The following is a 19,895-nucleotide window of genomic DNA, read 5'->3' on the forward strand; positions in this document are numbered from 1 at the left end:
TCTCATTAGGGGACGGATGGAGAGAGAGAAAGAGACACACACACACACAGTCACACACACACACACACACACACACACACACACACACACACACACACACACACACACACACACACACACACACACACACACACACACACACACACACACACACACACACACACACACACACACACACACACAGGGGCTTCACTCATCATTTTGGTGCAGTGTAATGTTCCCTCTGCTCCATTGACTGCTGCTCACACAGCTGAGACACACCAGGCAACCAACCTGACTCACTCACTTCAGCAGCACATGGAACCGTAGTGTGTGTGTGTGTGTGTGTGTGTGTGTGTGTGTGTGTGTGTGTGTGTGTGTGTGTGTGTGTGTGTGTGTGTGTGTGTGTGTGTGTGTGTGTGTGTGTGTGTGTGTGTGTGTGTGTGTGTGTGGTGCGTGCGTGCGTGCGTGCGTGCATCCATGCGTGCGTGCGTCTCTGTATCCTGTGTGTGTGTAGTATTTCAGTTTCATATCACTTTTATACTGTAATTCCAGTTAATTTAAGTAATCATTAATCCACATTCAGTGCGTGCGTGCGTGCGTGCGTGCGTGCGTGCGTGCGTGCGTGCGTGCGTGCGTGCGTGCGTGCGTGCGTGCGTGCGTGCGTGCGTGCGTGCGTGCGTGCGTGACAGTGTGCGTCCAGGAACAGTTCTCATGCCCTAATTCCAGTCCCCAGTGGGCGTGTGTTCTTGTAGGACAGTGGCGTTGGTCATGCATGGTGACACATGCCATTCTGTATCCAGGTTATCATTGTGATGATAGGCACAGGAATATATAGGTACAGGCAGAGATACATCTTGTAGTCCTGCATATTCATACTGTAATATTGATGAGTGATTCTCAACCTTTTGGATTGCAAAACGTTGACATGCATTATGCACCATTCTACCCTATGAAAGCCTCTGCCTAGCTACACTCTCTGAGTTATAGAGTTATAGAGCCCCTCAGGGACCCGTGGGGGTGCCCGGACCCCATGTTGAGAACCAGCAGTGGTGGAAAGTAACTAAGTACATTTCCTTAGTACTGTACTTAACTCTTTTTTCCCCGGGTACGTATATATACGGACGTCGACGCTAGGTGGCGTCATATCCCATGTCCGTATACTGTATATACGTACCCCAACGTATACTCGTTGGGGTTTCAGCCCTATATGCATTTCAGCCATTTGTAAATAGTCGATTCACAAGCTCACAATGTGTCATGATGTGACGCATTGTGAGCTTCTAGATCGGCTATTTCCAAAAGATCATTATACATTTCACAACTTTAAATGGGACATTCTGCACAATTAGTACTAGTTTTACTTTTGGTACATTTTGAATCCAGTACTTTTGTAAATGTAAGTAAATGTTGAATTCCGGACTTTTACTCGTAAATATAGTATTTCTATATTGCAGTATCGATACTTTTACTTAAGTGAACACATTGAGTACTTTTTCCACCACTGAGAACCGGTGAATTAGAAAAATGCCGCTGATGTGACTGGAACGAGAGAGACATCTTAGACCAGTGGTTCCCAAAGTGGGGTCCAGGGACCCCCAGGGGTCCTTGAGGGAGATCCAGGGGGTCCCTCTCATAGTCTGTAACTCTGAGAGTGTGGAACCAAATGAACCCTCTCGGAGTTAAATTAACATTGATTTTACAATATAAATTGGGGGTCCCAGAGATAGAAAACCATTAAATGGGGGTCCGTAGACTAATGCATGTCAAACTGGGTGGTCCTTGAAATTAAACTGGTTGAGAATCTCTGCTAGAGCCGTACAAATCTTCTCTTTATGGGGGTTCTTGCAGGCATATCTTTTCATATGGGGGTCCACAGGGCTAATTAGTGTCAATTTGGGGGTCCTTGACATGAAAAAGTTTGGGACACACAAAAAGCTAAACAGGAAATGTGGTTGGCTACGCACGGCGTTGTCCTCCTCATGCCTGCAGAAAGTTCACCATCTGAGTCTCATAAAGCTGCCATTGTTATCACCACAATGACAAAACCAAGCAGGTATTTTCATACAAATACTTGGGTGTAATGATAGACCATCTGTTATCTGGGAAAGACCACATTTCATTTGCCTGCTAAAGGACAAAGAAAACAAATACTTTGTTTTCTTCTCTGCCGCCTTAGGTCTTTTGGGGCAAGTAAACAGATTTATCCTTTTGGGTTTCTTTTTTTTGTTTTTTCTTCTGTGATTATGCGTGTTGGTACAAGTAATGGTACAAGTGTCCATTACTTAATTTTTTTTAAAAACTGCTTCAGAAAATGAAAAATATTGTAAGCCAACCGCTTGAGGACCTCTCTGAATCAGCAGCCTGATCCGACCCAACCATGTTCTGAAAAATGAACACAAAATGTGATTTAATAGGGTTAAACTGAAGCAATATGGAGCAAATATGGAGCTTATTCCCACATAATGTTGAAGGGTCTTGAATATTGTCATAGTTTTTTCTGTGATGATGCAAATGGTGCTACATCCCTGCACGAAAAGATCATGATGAAGTTTTAGCATCAGCATCATCATCATGCCTCACGATTGACAGAGAATATAACTGCTGTCGTGTGGAAACCTCATTTGTCCAAAACTGTTACTTTTCATTCAAATTCAAAAATACATAGCCATAGCTTTGAGCTTGTGATTGGTACAGTAAATGGTGCATTTATATAGCGTCTTTATCCAAGGCGCTTTACATAGATTGTGCATTACATTCACCCATTCACACACACATTCATACACACCGATGTCAGAGGAAACCATGCAAGGCGGCAACCTGCACATCAGGAGCAATTAGGGGTTCAGTGTCTTGCTCAAGGGCACTTCGACACTAACTCTGGGGGAGCCCGGGTTTACATAGTACTTTGAAATTTAATTAAAATGAGCGAGATCTGAGCGAGTTGACTCAATGAAAATATGTGTTCTTGGCTCTGTGCGGGGTGGGGAAAAATAAATAAAAACAGCACAAGTGAGACTTCAAGTCAGCAACACATCACTCTTCCATGGGCTATAGACCATGAGGCTATGAAGCAATATAGCACTGGGCATAACCATAGAGTAATATGGGGCATAACGGGCAACGGATAAGGGATCTCTTAAAGGCAATGGCATGTGTCACAGTGATTGGTAACAGGTAACAGAGGTGTTTTAGGGATTTAGACAGGTAACCAAAATACCTTTAACTTTAGTGGGGGAACACCCCTTCCCCACTGCTAAATACCCCCAAATTTTGTATTTAGCGAAAATGGAGCCCCTTGTGTTTTAACCTCTATGTTGACATCTCTGGTCTTTGTTTGTTTGTCCTCGTGCACAGGAGACAGAACTTCTGGACATCGCCTGCATCAAGGACGCCAGGAATGGGAAATGCACTAAAACGCCCAAGGTGAGGTCACAATGCACATCTGAAGAATGAATTTATGCATACAACAGACACACAGTATACAAACATCACACACACACACGCAACAGACACAAATATTTGTATTTATACAGCATCTTTCTTCTTTGAAAGGGCTCTTTTCAAATGTGAATGCAAAGGAGTTTTCATTGATGTACTCTGTGTCTATTTTTGGGAAGCAAGTGAATGCTGTCTAGTAGGGGTGGGCTTGATCACAAATCAGCATCCGACTGTCCAAAACCTGCTAGTGGATCGGAAGTCTGAATAGACGTGCATGAAGAGGTGCATGGTCGCAACAACAGGACTGACTGTAGACACATACACCAATCTCTGTACCATACAGTATCCTACAGTTGGGTGCCACCGATATTGTCCCTTATCATTTGACCCATTTAGGCCTGACCTCAACATTTAAAAAAATCCTTCTAAATCCTCCAGTTTTCTGAAATAAATATTTTCACGATTTTTCAAAAATAACAGACCTACAAGCTCGTAGCGCGCCACCAGCTTGTAGATCTGCTATTTTTCAATAGCTAAATTATAACAATGTTTAAAACACCAAAAGGGGTTCCCGCCCAAAATGGGTTAACTGTCCTTTTGCGCAGATCACGCAAACCTCAGCAAAAAGAAAAGGATGGCCTCCAACTGTATGTGTGACTGTATCTATGTTGGTGTTTTGCATTTCACACCCTGGTATCGGTTGATTTACAGTATCCACAACAATTGTATGTGGTTCGGGGCATCTGGTTATAGGATGACTCTCGAGCGTCTCCCTAGGGAGGTCCTCGGTGCACGTCCCACTGGGAAGAGACCGCCGGGGCAGACCAAGGCGCAGTTGGAGGTATTACATCGACTCACTGGCCTTGGAACGCCTCGGGATCCCCCAGGAGGGAGTTATTAATGTTGCTCTGGAGAGGGAAGGCTGGAGCTCTCTGGTGGAGCTGTTGCCCCCGTAACCCGACTACAGATAAGTGGTTGAAGATGTATGGATGGATGGATGTATGGATGGATGTATGGATGGATGGATGGATGGATGGATGGATGGATGGATGGATGGATGGATGAACAATAGTAAACTTAAACCCTCACTGATTGGTCGTGAGGAGAGAGAGGAATGCGTCAGTTTCACGCCGTGGAACCCATCCAGGAATGTGTCAATACCAGCGTGCTAATACGTTGTCGCCATGGCCGTTTGATCACTGAGTCTGCGATCAGCGCAACACTAAACTGCATTGTTATCCATTCCGCTGTCATCGCTGGCCACATAATGAGACAATTTGCCTCATGGCGTAGGATCTATATTTGGCATTTTTTTCTGCTTTATTTCAGACAGGAAACCAATGGCAGAGAGGGAGGAGAGACGTGTGCAATTTGCCAGATAAGAGGGGGGGGAGGGGGGGGGGGGGGGTCGTTGTTGAATCCCAGTGCTCGTGCTCGCTATAGAAGCATTATGATGCTGATGAGAGAAAGCGTCAACTGTTGGGCTTCTTCATGTCCACCAAGCGAGAGACAAATCGGTGTGTGTGTGTGCGTGCGTGCGTGCGTGCGTGCGTGCGTGCGTGCGTGCGTGCGTGCGTGCGTGCGTGCGTGCGTGCGTGCGTGCGTGCTTGCGTGCGTGCGTGCGTGCGTGCGTGCGTGCGTACACATTACTGTATAGTGGTTCCCACACAACAAAGCTCTTGGCTAGCGGGAGTGAGTGATGGAGCACTGGTGCAGCGGTAGTTCACGGAGGATTCATGCATTTCTAAACAGCTCACCAAGGGAGCGAGGGCTGAAGAGCCCCGTGCGTGCGTGTGACGGCGAGGCAAAGAGCCCCGTGCACGGGCCCATGAGTTAAGACTGGCAGAGGGAAACGTGGGAAAAAGGCCCTCCTGCATGCAGACAGTGAGCAACAAGGTGGAGCACGGCTGGAAGGATGGAAGGGAAGGAGGGAGGGAGCAGGGGCAAGGACTTGTTCCATTAATCAAATAATCGAGTGCAAAAATTAATATATATATCAATGTATGAACAAATCTAATAGATTTTTATAATCGACTCATAATCGACTACATCGAATAGTCTGGTTAAATCGTTGAGCCCTGTTTTATACTTTGTGTCACGCAAAAATATAGGCAGCAAATATATAGCCGATCTATATAAGCTCACAAGTCACAACGCATTGTAATGCAACACACTGTAAATCTGCTATTTTCTGTAGTCCGATTATCAATATTTTATATATACTAGAGCGGTGCCCGTTGGAGACTCTACAGCGGTGCCCGTTGGGCACTGGCCTACTTGGAACGATGCAAGTTGGAAATGCATGCCCCACCCAGATATTATGTCTGTGTCCCTTTTATGCCCATATATGGAGTTATTTGTCAGGCATGCCCAAATATGGAGTCTATGCAGACGTCAGAATGATGTCAGAACAGGCCAGCTCCATATATGGACACTGGGCAGGGGTCCTGTGCAGAGCCCGGGCAGAGGCCTTTTTGGGGCAGTTCTGGACAACCGTGGGTCCGACCTGTGGTGGGGTGGAATGTGTGTGTCAAATTTGAAGTCGGTGGGGCGAATGGTTTTCGAGTTACGTGGATTACAGATGTACAGACGTACGTACACACACACATAGTTAGAGATATAAAATTATATATTATAATTGATCATTATATAATGATCGATTAGATGGATTAACTGTTGCACGCCTATAGGAAGGAGAGTGAGAGCAACGTAGAGACACGGTTAGAGGAGGACGCGAGGCAACAAGCCTCATCATCATGACACACAGCGTTTGGCTGTAAATGGACAGCATTTGCTTCTATTGCACGCCTCTCCACAGCCCCCTTTCAGACGGAACACATCCAGACGCTTCATTTCACTTGACTCTGGGCTGTTAAACCTTGAAGCTTAGATGAAAATAGCTTTTCGTTGGCAGCAGAGTGCAAAATGTGGACAAATGCACGGTAAAAAAAGTGAAGCCGTTATTGTATTGTTGCTGTAGTGTTGTCGCTGTTGCTGCCGATATTATATATAGGTTGCTGAGGCCTTCGAGGACACTCTGAATCAAACACAGTTTATGTGGGATCGTGGAGGACATAATACCGATGCAGTGATGTAAATAGGTTTTCAATTGAATGGGTCCCGGGACCCAGGCGTGGTCTTTTAGATGGGTCACACGTAGTCAATGGATGAAATGATAAGCAGACAGTTAGTTACTAGTTACTGTGAGAGGGAGGTCTAGCCAACACCAACTTGGGACTCCTGGATTGCTATTGATTCGCTGCCCTCCACACTTTCCTATATCTAACATCAGGTTCTTGAGCTCTATACAGTGTTGTTAGCTACACTGTCACATTGCAGTCCGTCTACGTAGGTGGTGCGTTTCTTTCCCCTCCTGACTTTGCCCTGGGTTGGCTCCCATAGGGGTCAATTTACCTGCCTCAAGTTCTGGGTGCCTGACGCAGTGCCCTGCCAGTCTTATCGTTCTCTCTCTGACTTTGTCTGTGACCCGTGGTATGTCCCCATAGAGCAGGGGTGTCCAAAGTGCGACCTGCAGGCCAAAAGCGGCCCTGAGACAAATTGTATACGGCACTCAGCTCATACCTGAATTGTATTATGAACGGCCCTCCCAACAGTATGGGACATTTTTACCTGCAGTTTTTTTTATAGTAGTAGAGTATAATTTGTCAGTGTTCCTTGTTCCTTGTATTTCCTTTTTTTTGTTTGTGTTTTGCCTTCCTCGTCTGGTTACATTTGGTAATGTGAAAAAAATGCTGAGCTACACTTTTTGTTCACAGCGCACACCTTACAAAAGATCATTGACGTTACATTTTGATGATAATAGTTAAATAGAATCGTTTAAATGTGATGCATATGTACTGAATGTGACTTTGTTATAGTCCGAAGGTACATTATGTCAGGAGATGGCCCTTGAGTGTTTTAATATTTTCTAATATGGCCCCTTTTGAAAAAGGTTTGGACACCCCTGCCATAGAGGTCTACATTTCTGATGCGGTCCATCCGACATCTAGTGCTATTCGTAACATTCTAGACTCCAGCCAGGGCTCTTTCCTGTTGTGCTGTGAGGGTCCATATCTCAGCCCCATACATAACAGCAGTACTGACTCCACAGCCGCCTCTTAACTCTTTGAGAGTTTCAAGGATTTCTATATAGTTTTTAGACTTCTCTATGGCAGAATGGCGTTTTTGAATGATTTATTGAAAATTCTCTGTTGTGAATGTGTGACAACGAAAGACCTTCAGAGAAAGCTTGGCTTGTCTGCTTCCAGGAAAAAAATAAACTGAGTTGATAAAATGTTTAGTTTGTGTGTTGGAAGCCATTTAAAAGAGCCTGCATTTACACTGGGTAGTGTTTCTAGGACAACAAAAAAAGTTATGCCCGGTTGAAGTTTTATTTTCTAAATAACTTTTTTTCTGCTGGGCGTACATAGCCATGCAATATCTCGTTTTAAAGGGTGAGTTGTCTAGTTCAATTAAAATAAAATAAAAAGTTTCTCACATGTACCACTGTAGATATTTTGCCATCTATAAATAGCATGGTCAGTCATGATCAATCTGACCTATCCAGCTAAAAGTCCCCCTAGCTCTGAAATGGAACATCATATAAACTCAATTCTTTTTTGGGGTAAAATTAGACATTCTAACGCACATTTTGATATATACCATGTTTACATAGTCTTACCAGTACCTTGTCTATTCATGCATGTATCTCAAAAACCTGTTGTGAAGAAACAGTTTTGATAAAAAAACACATCCAAGGACATTGTTTTGATATGACTTTGTGCCCATGATATGTATCAAAATATAGACTTGAATGTATACTGTATTATAACAAAAAATTGGGTTCTTACCATCTACCGTTACAGAGTAAATCACAGTTGAAACTCGCTTAGTCAAACCATAAACCTCAGAATAGTGAACAAAATAGCCATGACAGGTCTAACTCATTGTAAAAGCGTCTTTTATTTTTTATGACTACTAACATAATACAATTATAATAAATATTACAGAAAATAAATAGGCCTACATACAAAACAGTTGTCCCCAAACTCCCCAGTGTCCCCAAACCACTGCATTCCAGTTGTTCTTGACGGTGTGTGTGTGTGTAGGCTAAATTTAAAAAAAACAACTGAAATGAATGAATGCATCCGGTTCAGTGTCGGAGAACTCCATCGCAGTCTTGACTCTTCGTCTTCATCATCATCATCATCATCATCATCATCATCATCCTCCTCCTCCTCCTCTGATGCCAGTTCTAAATATATAAAAATAAACATTTAGCTGTAGTCAGCCCGGCCAATAGCCAGTTGGGGGGGGACGGGGGGGGGGGACGTAGGCTATCTGACATCATCGTCATCATCATCACACGGAGACACACTAAACAATGTACAACCATGATTGTATATGTATACAATATACAATGAATGCGATTATCATGCAAGCTCAGACGTCAATGAAACGTCATACAGATCTTATATAATACGCTACTGTTAGCTTCACTCCCCGTCCCCCCTCCGATCCTTGTAGCAAGGTCATCATAAACACGCGTTGCTTCAGTAAACGATGCATGTTTGTTCTCCGTCTTTGTAGACAGTAAATAAAAGGAGCGAACATTACTCTAAAGATCAGATCGCCTATAAGGCACGCTACAATATAAAATACTTGTACTGCCATGCGTGCATGCCTGCTACGATACATTTGTACTGCACCAACCAACCGATCGACACCAACCCCCCCTCCAGCCATTATCCAGCACCAATGCACCAACCCCCCCATTAGCCAGCACCTTTGGTGCTGGCTAATGGCTGGGGGCCATCGTGGTGAGTCATTCTGGCGTCATGATCTGACTAGTAGTAGTAATTATCCAAGCATCTATTTGTAGCGATCATCTTATGATTTCTGATCACTATAGAAGGGCATTTTCTACAATAAGATTACCTCAAAACATTCCGGGTTGATCGTCTTCTTCAATGGTTTCCCGGTATAGCTCATCGGACGACGATGGGGAGACAATGAAAAAAGGAGGGAGGGAGCAGCGAGTCTCGCTGTAAGCACTGGACCAGGGCTACTCCGCCTGGAGAAGGCGACTGGGACGCGTATGGATCAATACTACTACCACAAAACTCGCTCAAATAAATAGTACTGCTTTCAACTTTTTCTGCTAGAAAATCGCTTGGGCGAGACGGCAAAACAATAAACTATGAAGACTCCCTCTGCCCCCACTGTTTACAGGGGGTGGGACCAGCTTCCAATGGCAACACGTACACGTGTGTCACGTGACACGGGTTTTCTGGGTAATGTAGTTGGAATATAAGCTCAGGAATTTAAACAGCGCTTCGGAGCATATTAATATGTTTAGATTAATCAAAAACTCTGAAGACGCCAATTGGCGTCATTGATCATTTACGGAATTCTGATGAAGACGCCAATTGGCGTCTTTCACCTTCTAAGGGTTAAGGTCTTCTCCCATGTCTGATTTCAACACTCTCCTCATCCCATGCAAGGCATTCCAGGCAAGTGCTCTCCGGACCTTCAGGTCCTGTTCAGTTGAGGCTGTCCAGGCCTCAAGGTATTTGAAGTCCTCGACTGGCTCGAGCAGTGGCAATGTTTTTGTCCTCTGTGTTGACTGTCATTACTGTTGTTTTCTTGGCATTGAGCTTGAGGCCGCTCTTCCTGCACTCCATTTCTACTGCCAACAGTAGTTCCCTTCCTTTCTCTACTGGAGAAACTCGGGGTCAGTGACCATGATGGGGTGTACTTGCCTTGACTTCCTCGGGACCAGAGTGAACCCCTGCAGTGCCTCCTCTCTGCCATTGATTGTGAGTCTCAGTGCATGGTCCATCGCTACATTGAACAGAAAGGGGGCCAGAGTGTGACCCTGTAGGATGCCCGCTAGAATCTCAAATTATTTGGCGTCACTGTCGCAGACAGTATACGTTTTTTTCTCCCAAAAATGTGGGCATGGCATAATACTTACGTATATAGCGTATACCGGTAGACTACACCACTGCACTATATGCACTATCCCGGGTTTCAATTTAACTTCAAAGTATTTGACATTCAATGTTCTTTTTCCACAAATGAGTTTTGAAAAATGGGGGCCGTCTTATAATCATAGTCGTCTTATATTCGGGAGAATACAGTATACAGTAAGCGCACAGTCTCATGAAAATCACAGGCATGCCGTCTCATGAAAATCAATGACATACTGCGGAGATAAATATTGATCCCAAGCCACATGGCTCCCCCAGGGCATGTCTGGTCATATAGGAACAGGATGGAGAGAGAGACATATCAGTGGAAAGGTTGTCCCTTTTGAATCCATAATTCATGTTCAGTTGTGGTTTACACTTAAAGGATATACCCACTGTACAGTACTGTACCGCAACAAAATGAAAACAACTTTATTAGAAAAGAACTACGGTAGATAAAAAGGAAACTATTGAAGTAAAGGTTAAAAATCACACCCGTGTGAAGTGAGGGGCGCTAATATATTAAAGTCTGGCAGTGGGTTCCATAGGGCGGAGGGGTGGCCTGGGGATGTCCTGGAGATTATGGTATTACCCAAACCTGAGGGAGTGGGAGGTGGGCGTGACGTTGGCGGAATTCAGAGAGGTAGCGGGGGTAGGCCTGGTTGTCGAGGGCCAGGCAGGTGGTGATTAGCATTTTGAAATCAATTCTGTGCTTGACTGGGAGGGAGAGCCAGTGAGTGGAGGTCATGGAGGACTGGTGTGATGTTGTGGTCCCTACCCATCCATTTCTGACCTAATCCATCACTGATGTAATCCATCACAGCATTGATGGTAATCCATCACATCATCGTTGTAATCCATCATTGATGTAATCCGTGCTTGTCAAAATGGGAGGGAAAAAATGTAAGGACCACTTCACCCATTCTCAACCATATCTTCATATAATTGGATTGGTCCTCACTAATGTTCATTATAACATGGCACTGTTTCTGTCTGCTCATTCTGTGTCTCAGAGGAGGACTGTGGACAGTTCAGAAACCTGCCTACGAGTGGGCCATCGGTAGGGTTGGTAATTTTAAACCAGATTTCAACCTTTTTTTATTGTTGATTTTTATTAATGCAAGGTTCAATGTATTCTGTTTCTATGCTCTTGCATTATTATTATTATAAAAATTATAAAAAAGAAAGAAATGACCAAACCTGCCTACCGATGATGTCACTGGTAGGCGGGTTTCTGGATTGTCCACATTCAATAGGCCTCCTCTGAGTGAGTATAGAGAGAAATGGTGCCATCTTATAGGGCCCAAACGCCCAACGATTCGCCACGCAACTCCTTGCCACCAAACGGTTCCGAGTAGTTGCATGAAACCATGATCCCCAACAATGGCAGTTGCAAGGAGTTGCATTGGTACGGTTTGGGCCTTATAATGAGCAATTATATGATGTTAGGGTGAAAATGGCTGAAGTTCTCCTTTTACAAATAAATGACAAAACAATACTTTACAATGGCTAGAAATACAGACTGCTGCATTAAGGTGGAGATACTGCTCTCTGTAGTTTCTTGTGTTGTGTTTATTCGCTATCGCACCGCTGTAATTTACACTATGGCATAGTTTCATAATGCAGCAGTACTTTGCTTCTATTTTTAGAACATCTGTTTTCGGAGTCTTTTATGCCTTCTATAGAGTTTACAGTGATACGTCCATTCATGTAAACGGCAGAAAACAAGCACACACGCACGCACGCACGCACGCACGAACACACGCACGCACGCACACACGCGCGTGCCAGGGCACTTAAGACGAGTGGAGATATTGGCACGGTGACAACATCTACACAGGCTTTTATTTTCCGACTTAGAGCTCGGCATCTTCTGCCGAACAGTATCAGGCACAGACCCATTGCCTGGAAGAACAGTATCAGGCGCAGACACGGTCCCATTGCCTGGAAGAACAGTATCAGGCGCAGACACAGTCCCATTGCCTGGAAGAACAGTATCAGACACAGACACAGTCCCATTGCCTGGAAGAACAGTATCAGACGCAGACACAGTCCCATTGCCTGGAAGAACAGTATCAGGCGCAGACACGGCCCCATTGCCTGGAAGCAGGCTCCAAATGGCACGTAAAGGCTTTATATTCTTTTATGGGCTGTTTCTGTTGGAGCTGCTGCTTCTACAGAAGCGCTGCGTGCAGGTGGGGGCGGTGTCTGACTGCGCTGTGCATCAGTAATGTCGGTGCTCGTAGACACACACACACTCGTGACTCGTCTGAGCTCCGTTTAACTCATGTCAGCCCGCCCACGGCTTCCCGGTTATGATTCATACGTCTGCGCTGCCTGCACGCACGCACGCACAACATAAACTCAAACATGAAATATGTTTGCTAGGGATACAGGCACACGGGCATATACGAGTGCACACACACACACACACGCACACGACACACACACACACACACACACACACACATGCACACGGCACACACACGCACACCCCACTCTCTAAACAGTGAATACAAATGCAGAGGCACACACACACACACACACACACACACACACACATACACACACACAGTCACACACAGTCACACACACACACACACACACACACACACACACACACACACACACACACACACACACACACACAATGAAAACAAAGCCTCAAACACACTATTTACACGTTCATTACACATGCACAGAGATAAGAGTCACACACACACACACACGCGTGTACACACACATTCTACGAAGACACAGACAAAGCCCGATTAGATCGGTGTCCTCGTGGCCACGGATGACAATTAGCATGCGTCCACCCCCTCGTTCATCATTCACGCTGATTAGATTGGCCTGCATGTCTGTGTGACAAGAAGAGCTAACCTTGGTTTGACTGGTGGCTCCAGATTTGGATCAGCCTTAGGGTCCGGTAAACAAAGCACACACTTCTAATGAGCCAGTCCATACGTGACATGCTGCATAGAGTGGATCAAACCACAGAGGACGCAGAAGGTGACACTCCATTCCTCACGGTCTTTGTTACGTCCGCTCATTAAAGCCACAGATCCATGCGCTAATCAATGTCCACTCCAGCCCTAACCCTGACCTTTCCAGTCATTTATTCCAGTACTTTAACGCATTGCAATATTGGCTTAACGCAATAGAAGAAAAATAAATAATGTTATTGTGACATGCATTGCAATCTAAGTCGTTTACAGTAGATTGAATGAGCTTTGCAAATATAGTTTTTAGACTAATCGTCTGATTTTCATTAATTCGTTAATTCGTTAATTTAACTTGTATTTCTCTAGCTCTAAAGCATAAGTACAGTACAATAGTTAAAAACAGTGTCAACAGAGTCATTTGTGAATACATTATCAGTACAATATTGAGTATCAGAATTGCTTCATTTTTCCAGAAATGTGGCACCAGTCCCCATAGAGTTATATTACTGTTGGCAAGTTGTACTGTACGTACCTACTTTCTTATGAATCAATTCATATTTGCAAAATCAAAGCGTCTTTGCTCAACACAAAAGAATGGCCTCAAAACAGTAATAAAACTATCAACGGCAGCGAAATGTCTTTTATTCAGAATGCTTCGCACATTTTCCAAAAAACTCTTTTTAAGTTCAGTTCGGACATACTGTGCTGTGTAGCTCCCCTCTAAAGTCGGATGCATTGACACTCCGTCTTTGATGGACACTTTCACACACAGTAGCTTTACCAGTCCTTCTGGCTGGCTGACTGACAGGCGGTTATAAGCCTCCTATATTTCACTGGCAGATCACCCTCTCTCCAGGTTATATAAAACTCTATGGCAGTCTGTTCTTCCACGCTTCCGCCCGGTTACAAACTGTTGCCTCATCGCCTGTCTTATAAGGGGACAGGCGAGACCAAACTTTGACTTCGGCAAGATGCACATGCGGAGTGACACAAATACAAAGACAGCAACACTACTACCTGGCTGGCACCAGACCCTGGGGCCGCCCGTCACACAGGTGCTGTGACAAGGGGGATTTGGATTTGGGCAGAATGTAATTGTGTTCTTGTCCCTGACAACAGTAGCCGTTCGGTCCCATTTCTCTCAACACCAGCGCTCACATGAGAGAGGCTCGTCTGAGTGGTTGATGGACTTCCACAGCTGACGGGTGTGCACCCTGCACCCTGCAGAGATTGCGTCAAGATGATCAGTGACATATAGTGCCAGTGGTGGAAAAAGTATACTCACATTTCTGTGTGTGTGTGTGTGTGTGTGTGTGTGTGTGTGTGCGTGTGCGTGTGCGTGTGCGTGTGTGTGTGTGTCATATTCTATGTTTTGGGACCTTGAGGCAGTTCACACAGTTCCAAACCCTCCGTCTGAAAGTCTGTATTAAATCAGGCAGATTAGTTTGTTCCTGAACAGTCTGTTCCCGACGTCCCCCAGCGCTAGCCAAACCACTATAGCCAATCATATCCTCCCATCTGATCTGTGTAACTTACCATAATTAGAACTAATCTGCCCATGACTCAGAGAGCACTAGAGAATTCACATCTTCTCAGTTCTCTGTGGTAACCACATGAACCCCAGCATCCTTATTCTGCTGGGCAATGGGCATGTCGTAATGAGTAGGCGGACATTGGGCAGAACTATTTCCAACGCGTTGTGAGCTAGATTGTCTTATTTCTTTCTAACAATGTGATTTATGGTGGGGCAACAGTGGGGTTCCCAGCAAAACGTGTTAATACTGCATCACACTCATTTTAACCACTTTATCCATATTTTGTACGTTGGCTATTCAAAAATAGCCTTCCCTTTCCTTTCCTTTCCTTTCCTTTCCTTTCCTTTCCTTTCCTTTCCTTTCCTTTCCTTATATTTGCTATTTCAGACAAATGATCTCCCATTTGCAATGAATGTTCACCTACAATTTACAATTTACAATTTAGGCATTTAGCAGACGCTCTTAATCCAGAGCGTGTTATGTTATGTGTTATGACATGCCCAGATTCAGAATAGTGACGCTAGGGTTCATGTGGTTAAGGCTTTTAAAATGTGTGTTTATTTGATTACAATTAGATAAATGTAGCCATTTATATCATTACCACATTTGTTTACATGCTGCAAGCTATCCATTCATATACTTCTGGTATGTATAGGTACTATAAGGCATTAGCCACAAAGTCGACTTTTCAACAAGTAGACTTCATTAACACAAGAAGACTCCCGCCACGAGAAGTTGAAAGTCGCTCTATGTGTGCGTGTGTGTAGAATTCAAACTGTACTGTTATTGTCACGGACAGAAGTGATTCTTTCCTTTTACAACTGCATCAGGAGTTCAGTCTCAGCCATTAATTAACAACCTCTGTGCAGCTGTGACTCTCCCTTTGATGTGACATCCGCTTCTCAGCTGCATGCTCTGTCCCACTGGTTGACTGGCTGAACTGCTGTGTGTCAGAGAAACGAGGAATTGACTACGAGGAGTCGACTCGACCTAAACTTTTAGCAAGTCGACTTGCAAAAATCACAAGTCGTTAAAGGGCCACTCACCCCTTTTGCAACCAGATCTTATTTTAATGATGTTTGGGAAACAAGAAACACTTTCCTGGGGTTTTTGTCTCCACCAGGCCGAAGGCATGGGGAGAGAGTATGTTTTGCACTCCGTCCGTGTGTGTGTCCTTCCTTCCGTCCGTCCGTCCGTCCGTCCTTCCGTCCGTCCGTTATCAGCTAATCTCTGGCACCGTTGGCCCGATCCATGCCAAACTTTGCACACACACTCCCTGGATGCCAATGACGAACCTCTGCCCCAAATATTCCTCAACGGCCTGTTATAGCGCCACCATGAGGCCGATTTAGGCAAAAAACATTTATGTAGATTACTCGTACACATTTTATCCATATATCACACAATTCGTTATACACTATCTCCATAGTCATGTGATCAACACGGAGCGGCACCATTTCCCATCTTCCATCCTGATTGGCTAAGATTGGCTTCCAAAGCTCACACGATTGGTCCGTTTCGAACAAAATGCCACAAATCACAAACACAGTGTGCAATTTCCGTGAAATTATACACGCACATTTCCACTAGGCCGAGGACGACATGCCACAATTCTTTTCCCCAAATCAGCCTCATGGTGGCGCTATAACAGGCCAATTCCTGTTTTAGCTATAACTGCATCGATCTGTATACAACTTATGTATGCGCACTCCCTAGAGGCCATGGAAAAACATTGTCCCTGCATCGCTCCACATCTGCCGGTCATAGCGCCACCATGAGGCCAATTTCTGCAAAACACATTGCTTATGTTAGTCGCACAGATTTCATCCAAATCTCACGCAAATCGGTCCACATGATCTCTGTAGTCATGTGATCAAGACGAGTCTGTTGGATTTCTCCGATTCTACATTGATTGGCTAAGATTGCCTTCCAAAGTTTTCAGGAGTGGCCCGTTTCGTTCAAAATGCTGCACATGTCCTGCTCATCCAGAATTCTATCCTCAAAGATGCTATGAGTGATCTGGCTCTGCATTTCCTCAACAAAATGAAGAAAATTGTTGCAAAAAACTAAAACAAAAAAACATGTTTATATTATACTCCTAAACATTTTGCCAAACATCTCACACAGTCCTATCCTCCTGGTGGAGACCTGTGCCCAGAAGGGCACTTTTTCTAGTTATGTGGTTAATTTGTGTTTTTAGATATTTTAGTATTTCAAAGCTGTCTGTGATGTCATGGACACTGGTCTCACTGCTGGATTACTACAATGACCATAATACTTTGCTGCACTCACCCCACCTTGTGGAGAGGGCAGGGCAGGGGCAGTCTTACTGAGACAACATGTAGTCCAAGAAGGAAGTGAAACCAGTGTCCATGACATCACTGGCACTTTGAAATACTAATATATCTAAAAACACGTATTACACGCATAAAAACCCCAGGCAAGTGTTTCTTGTCAAAAGGGTTTGGTTGCAAAAGGGGTGACGTGGCCCTTTATAGGTACAAGACATACCGGTATTTAGTACTGTAGACAAAAGGGGAACATTTCCTCACTGTAAATACTTAAGTTAAATCAATGAAACACTTCCTCCCTGTCTCCTTTCAATAACACAAAGATAACTGTAAATACATGCATACCTGCATACTGTGCCCAGGACCAGATTAACCCTTCCTGGTATCCAGTGCTACAACCCGCTTTGCAGGATGCAGCGGAATATTTTCACTTCACCAACGCATTCCGCGGTTTTACCGGTTCTTCACCAGCCCATTGTTTCACCATTTCGCCGGTCTTTCGAGAATTGTACAGTATTCTCTCACTTTTGCCCTGCCGTTTGGTGCCCCCCAAGGTTGGTGCCCAGTGCTGCAGGACTTTATTTCCTTGCATTATGCCAGCACTGAGAGTCAGTCCCCATATTGTTTAGATATACAGTACAGATTGCCTCCTACAGGCGTATGCAATATGCATAGGCTCAACTAATGTAACTTAAATAGCACTTTATGAAGACATAGCACTCTATAGCGTATACACATATAGTTTCCTTAGATAGATATTCCACTGTTAGGTTCTTAAGCTTATGTATTATTCATGATGACTATTTTTTATGTATTTGATGTATTACCATGTTTTTTTGTTCTTGCTTAGTGTTTACAGTAAATCGCTCTGGATTAAGAGCGTCTGCTAAATGCCTAAATTGTAAATTGTATTGGTACATAGAAGCAACAAACTGAAATGATGGCGGTGTCATGGTGTCAAGTGCATTATCTTTCTCAATCATAATCTTAGTATTTGGTATAATTGTGCAGTATATTGTCAAGACATCATCAACCATCCTAGATGTGCAATTCAAATAGCTCTCGTCTTGGCATCAAGCGATCTCGACCTTAACCCCCCGGCTCTTGTAAACGAACTGACGTACGAACTGAGCACGATGTGACTGCAAACATGTCCACAAAAGATCAACCACATTAACCCTGACATCCTTATTTTGGAAATGTCATTGCCTGCATTGATTTATTTTTATTTTTTCAATATAGACTAATGTCCAAAATGTTCACAAAAATAAAACATAGCTTATCTATACAAGCTCACAGTGGCTCATAAGGTGGCATGCATGGTTAATGAAGTTACACGTATAGGCTTACATACAGTAAGCATGAATGAACACACAAGTGCACACACAATGCACACGATTGAAGCCTGCACAAGGAAGTACACACATTTGTGTGTGTGCGTATGCTCTTGTGTACTGTGTGTGTGTGTGTGTGTGTGTGTGTGTGTGTGTGTGTGTGTGTGTGTGTGTGTGTGAGAGTCAGTCCCTCGCGCAGAGATTTGCATACAGGTTAATCAAGATCAAATGACAGAGAAACGGAATGATTGCTGGAGAGCTTTCAGAGAGACGGGTAGGTAGGCCTGAGAACCGTCACTGTTATCAGCTCCTCAACACGGGAATATTATCTCTGTTGAACAAAGCCCTGGAACCACCTTCACAGCACATCTCTTCCATAACCAGTGAAAATAGCCGATCTACAAGTTCACAATCACGTCGCATTGTGAGATTCAAGATTGACGAGATTCAAGAATATTATTTTGTTGTTGTCACTGACTTATACAGGTACAAGCAGCGAAATGTTGTTGGGGCTATACGCGGATACTTAGGGTCTTAGATCGGCACAGTAACTTAATAATTAGCAGTGTTTTTGCTTGGATTCCATTTCTGTGATCAAAAACCGTGTTCAATGTTGGAACAATGTTCACCCAAATGTGCAGAGCACAATGTGTAAATCTCACATTATACAGTATATACATAGCATGAACAGCATTTCATCTATTTTCAGTACTATTTTCAGATGTACTGTAAAACTCCCACGGAATTTCTCTTTTTAATTGCCTGGTGTTTTATTCCATCTAGACTAAAGCCAGGAAAGGCCGATACACAATTTCCATGTATACCCTATCTATACTGTATATAATATACGTGTGTAAATATGTGTCCTTCGACCCTGTGTCTAAATAAGATGGCAACGTCCTCATGGCTAGCATGCTACTGTAGATGTTATTCCTCAGCTGTTGTTTGGGTTCCTGTGAGTTTCGGAGGCTGTGATATTGAGAGAAAGTGTTCCGGGGGGCTCTGTTACAGTCTAAGCTTACAGCAGAAAGGGCTCTTGCTTAAATACCAAGCTCCTTGTGTATCCCCACAGCAGTGTAACAGGATCACAGAGAACTGCTGTCTGGCCAACAAAGCCATCTACACCATTCAGTCTCTCACACGGTCCTAACAGAGTGCTGCTCTCACAGCGGTGTAAAGTGACTATAAGTAAAGTACAATATTTGTATAGAAGTATATTGAACAAACAAATCCTGCAAAGTAACTAGTAACTCAAGTTCTCAAATATTGTAGTTGGGTAAAAACAAAGCTACATTTACTCAAGTACTGCACTTATTTTGAGGTATAGTTCAACACTATAATATAATTCTATATACTGTACTTTTTCTTTTACTCCGCTACAGTATAGTTACTATAGTTA

The 19,895-nt window shown here is 43.9% G+C and overlaps 1 protein-coding gene across 1 annotated transcript in view; it reads left to right on the forward strand.

Moving 5' to 3' along the window:
- Window positions 1–19,895, forward strand: part of plcb1l (phospholipase C beta 1-like) — a 220,270-nt gene that overhangs the window by 50,071 nt on the left and 150,304 nt on the right. The window contains exon 3 of the mRNA XM_079525533.1: window positions 3,337–3,405. Within this exon, the coding sequence (XP_079381659.1) occupies window positions 3,337–3,405 (69 nt within the window). The remainder of the gene's footprint in view (window positions 1–3,336; window positions 3,406–19,895) is intronic.

This window comes from Electrona antarctica (genome assembly GCF_951216825.1).
Source record: "Electrona antarctica genome assembly, chromosome: 17".
NCBI classification, from domain to species: Eukaryota; Metazoa; Chordata; class Actinopteri; order Myctophiformes; family Myctophidae; genus Electrona; species Electrona antarctica.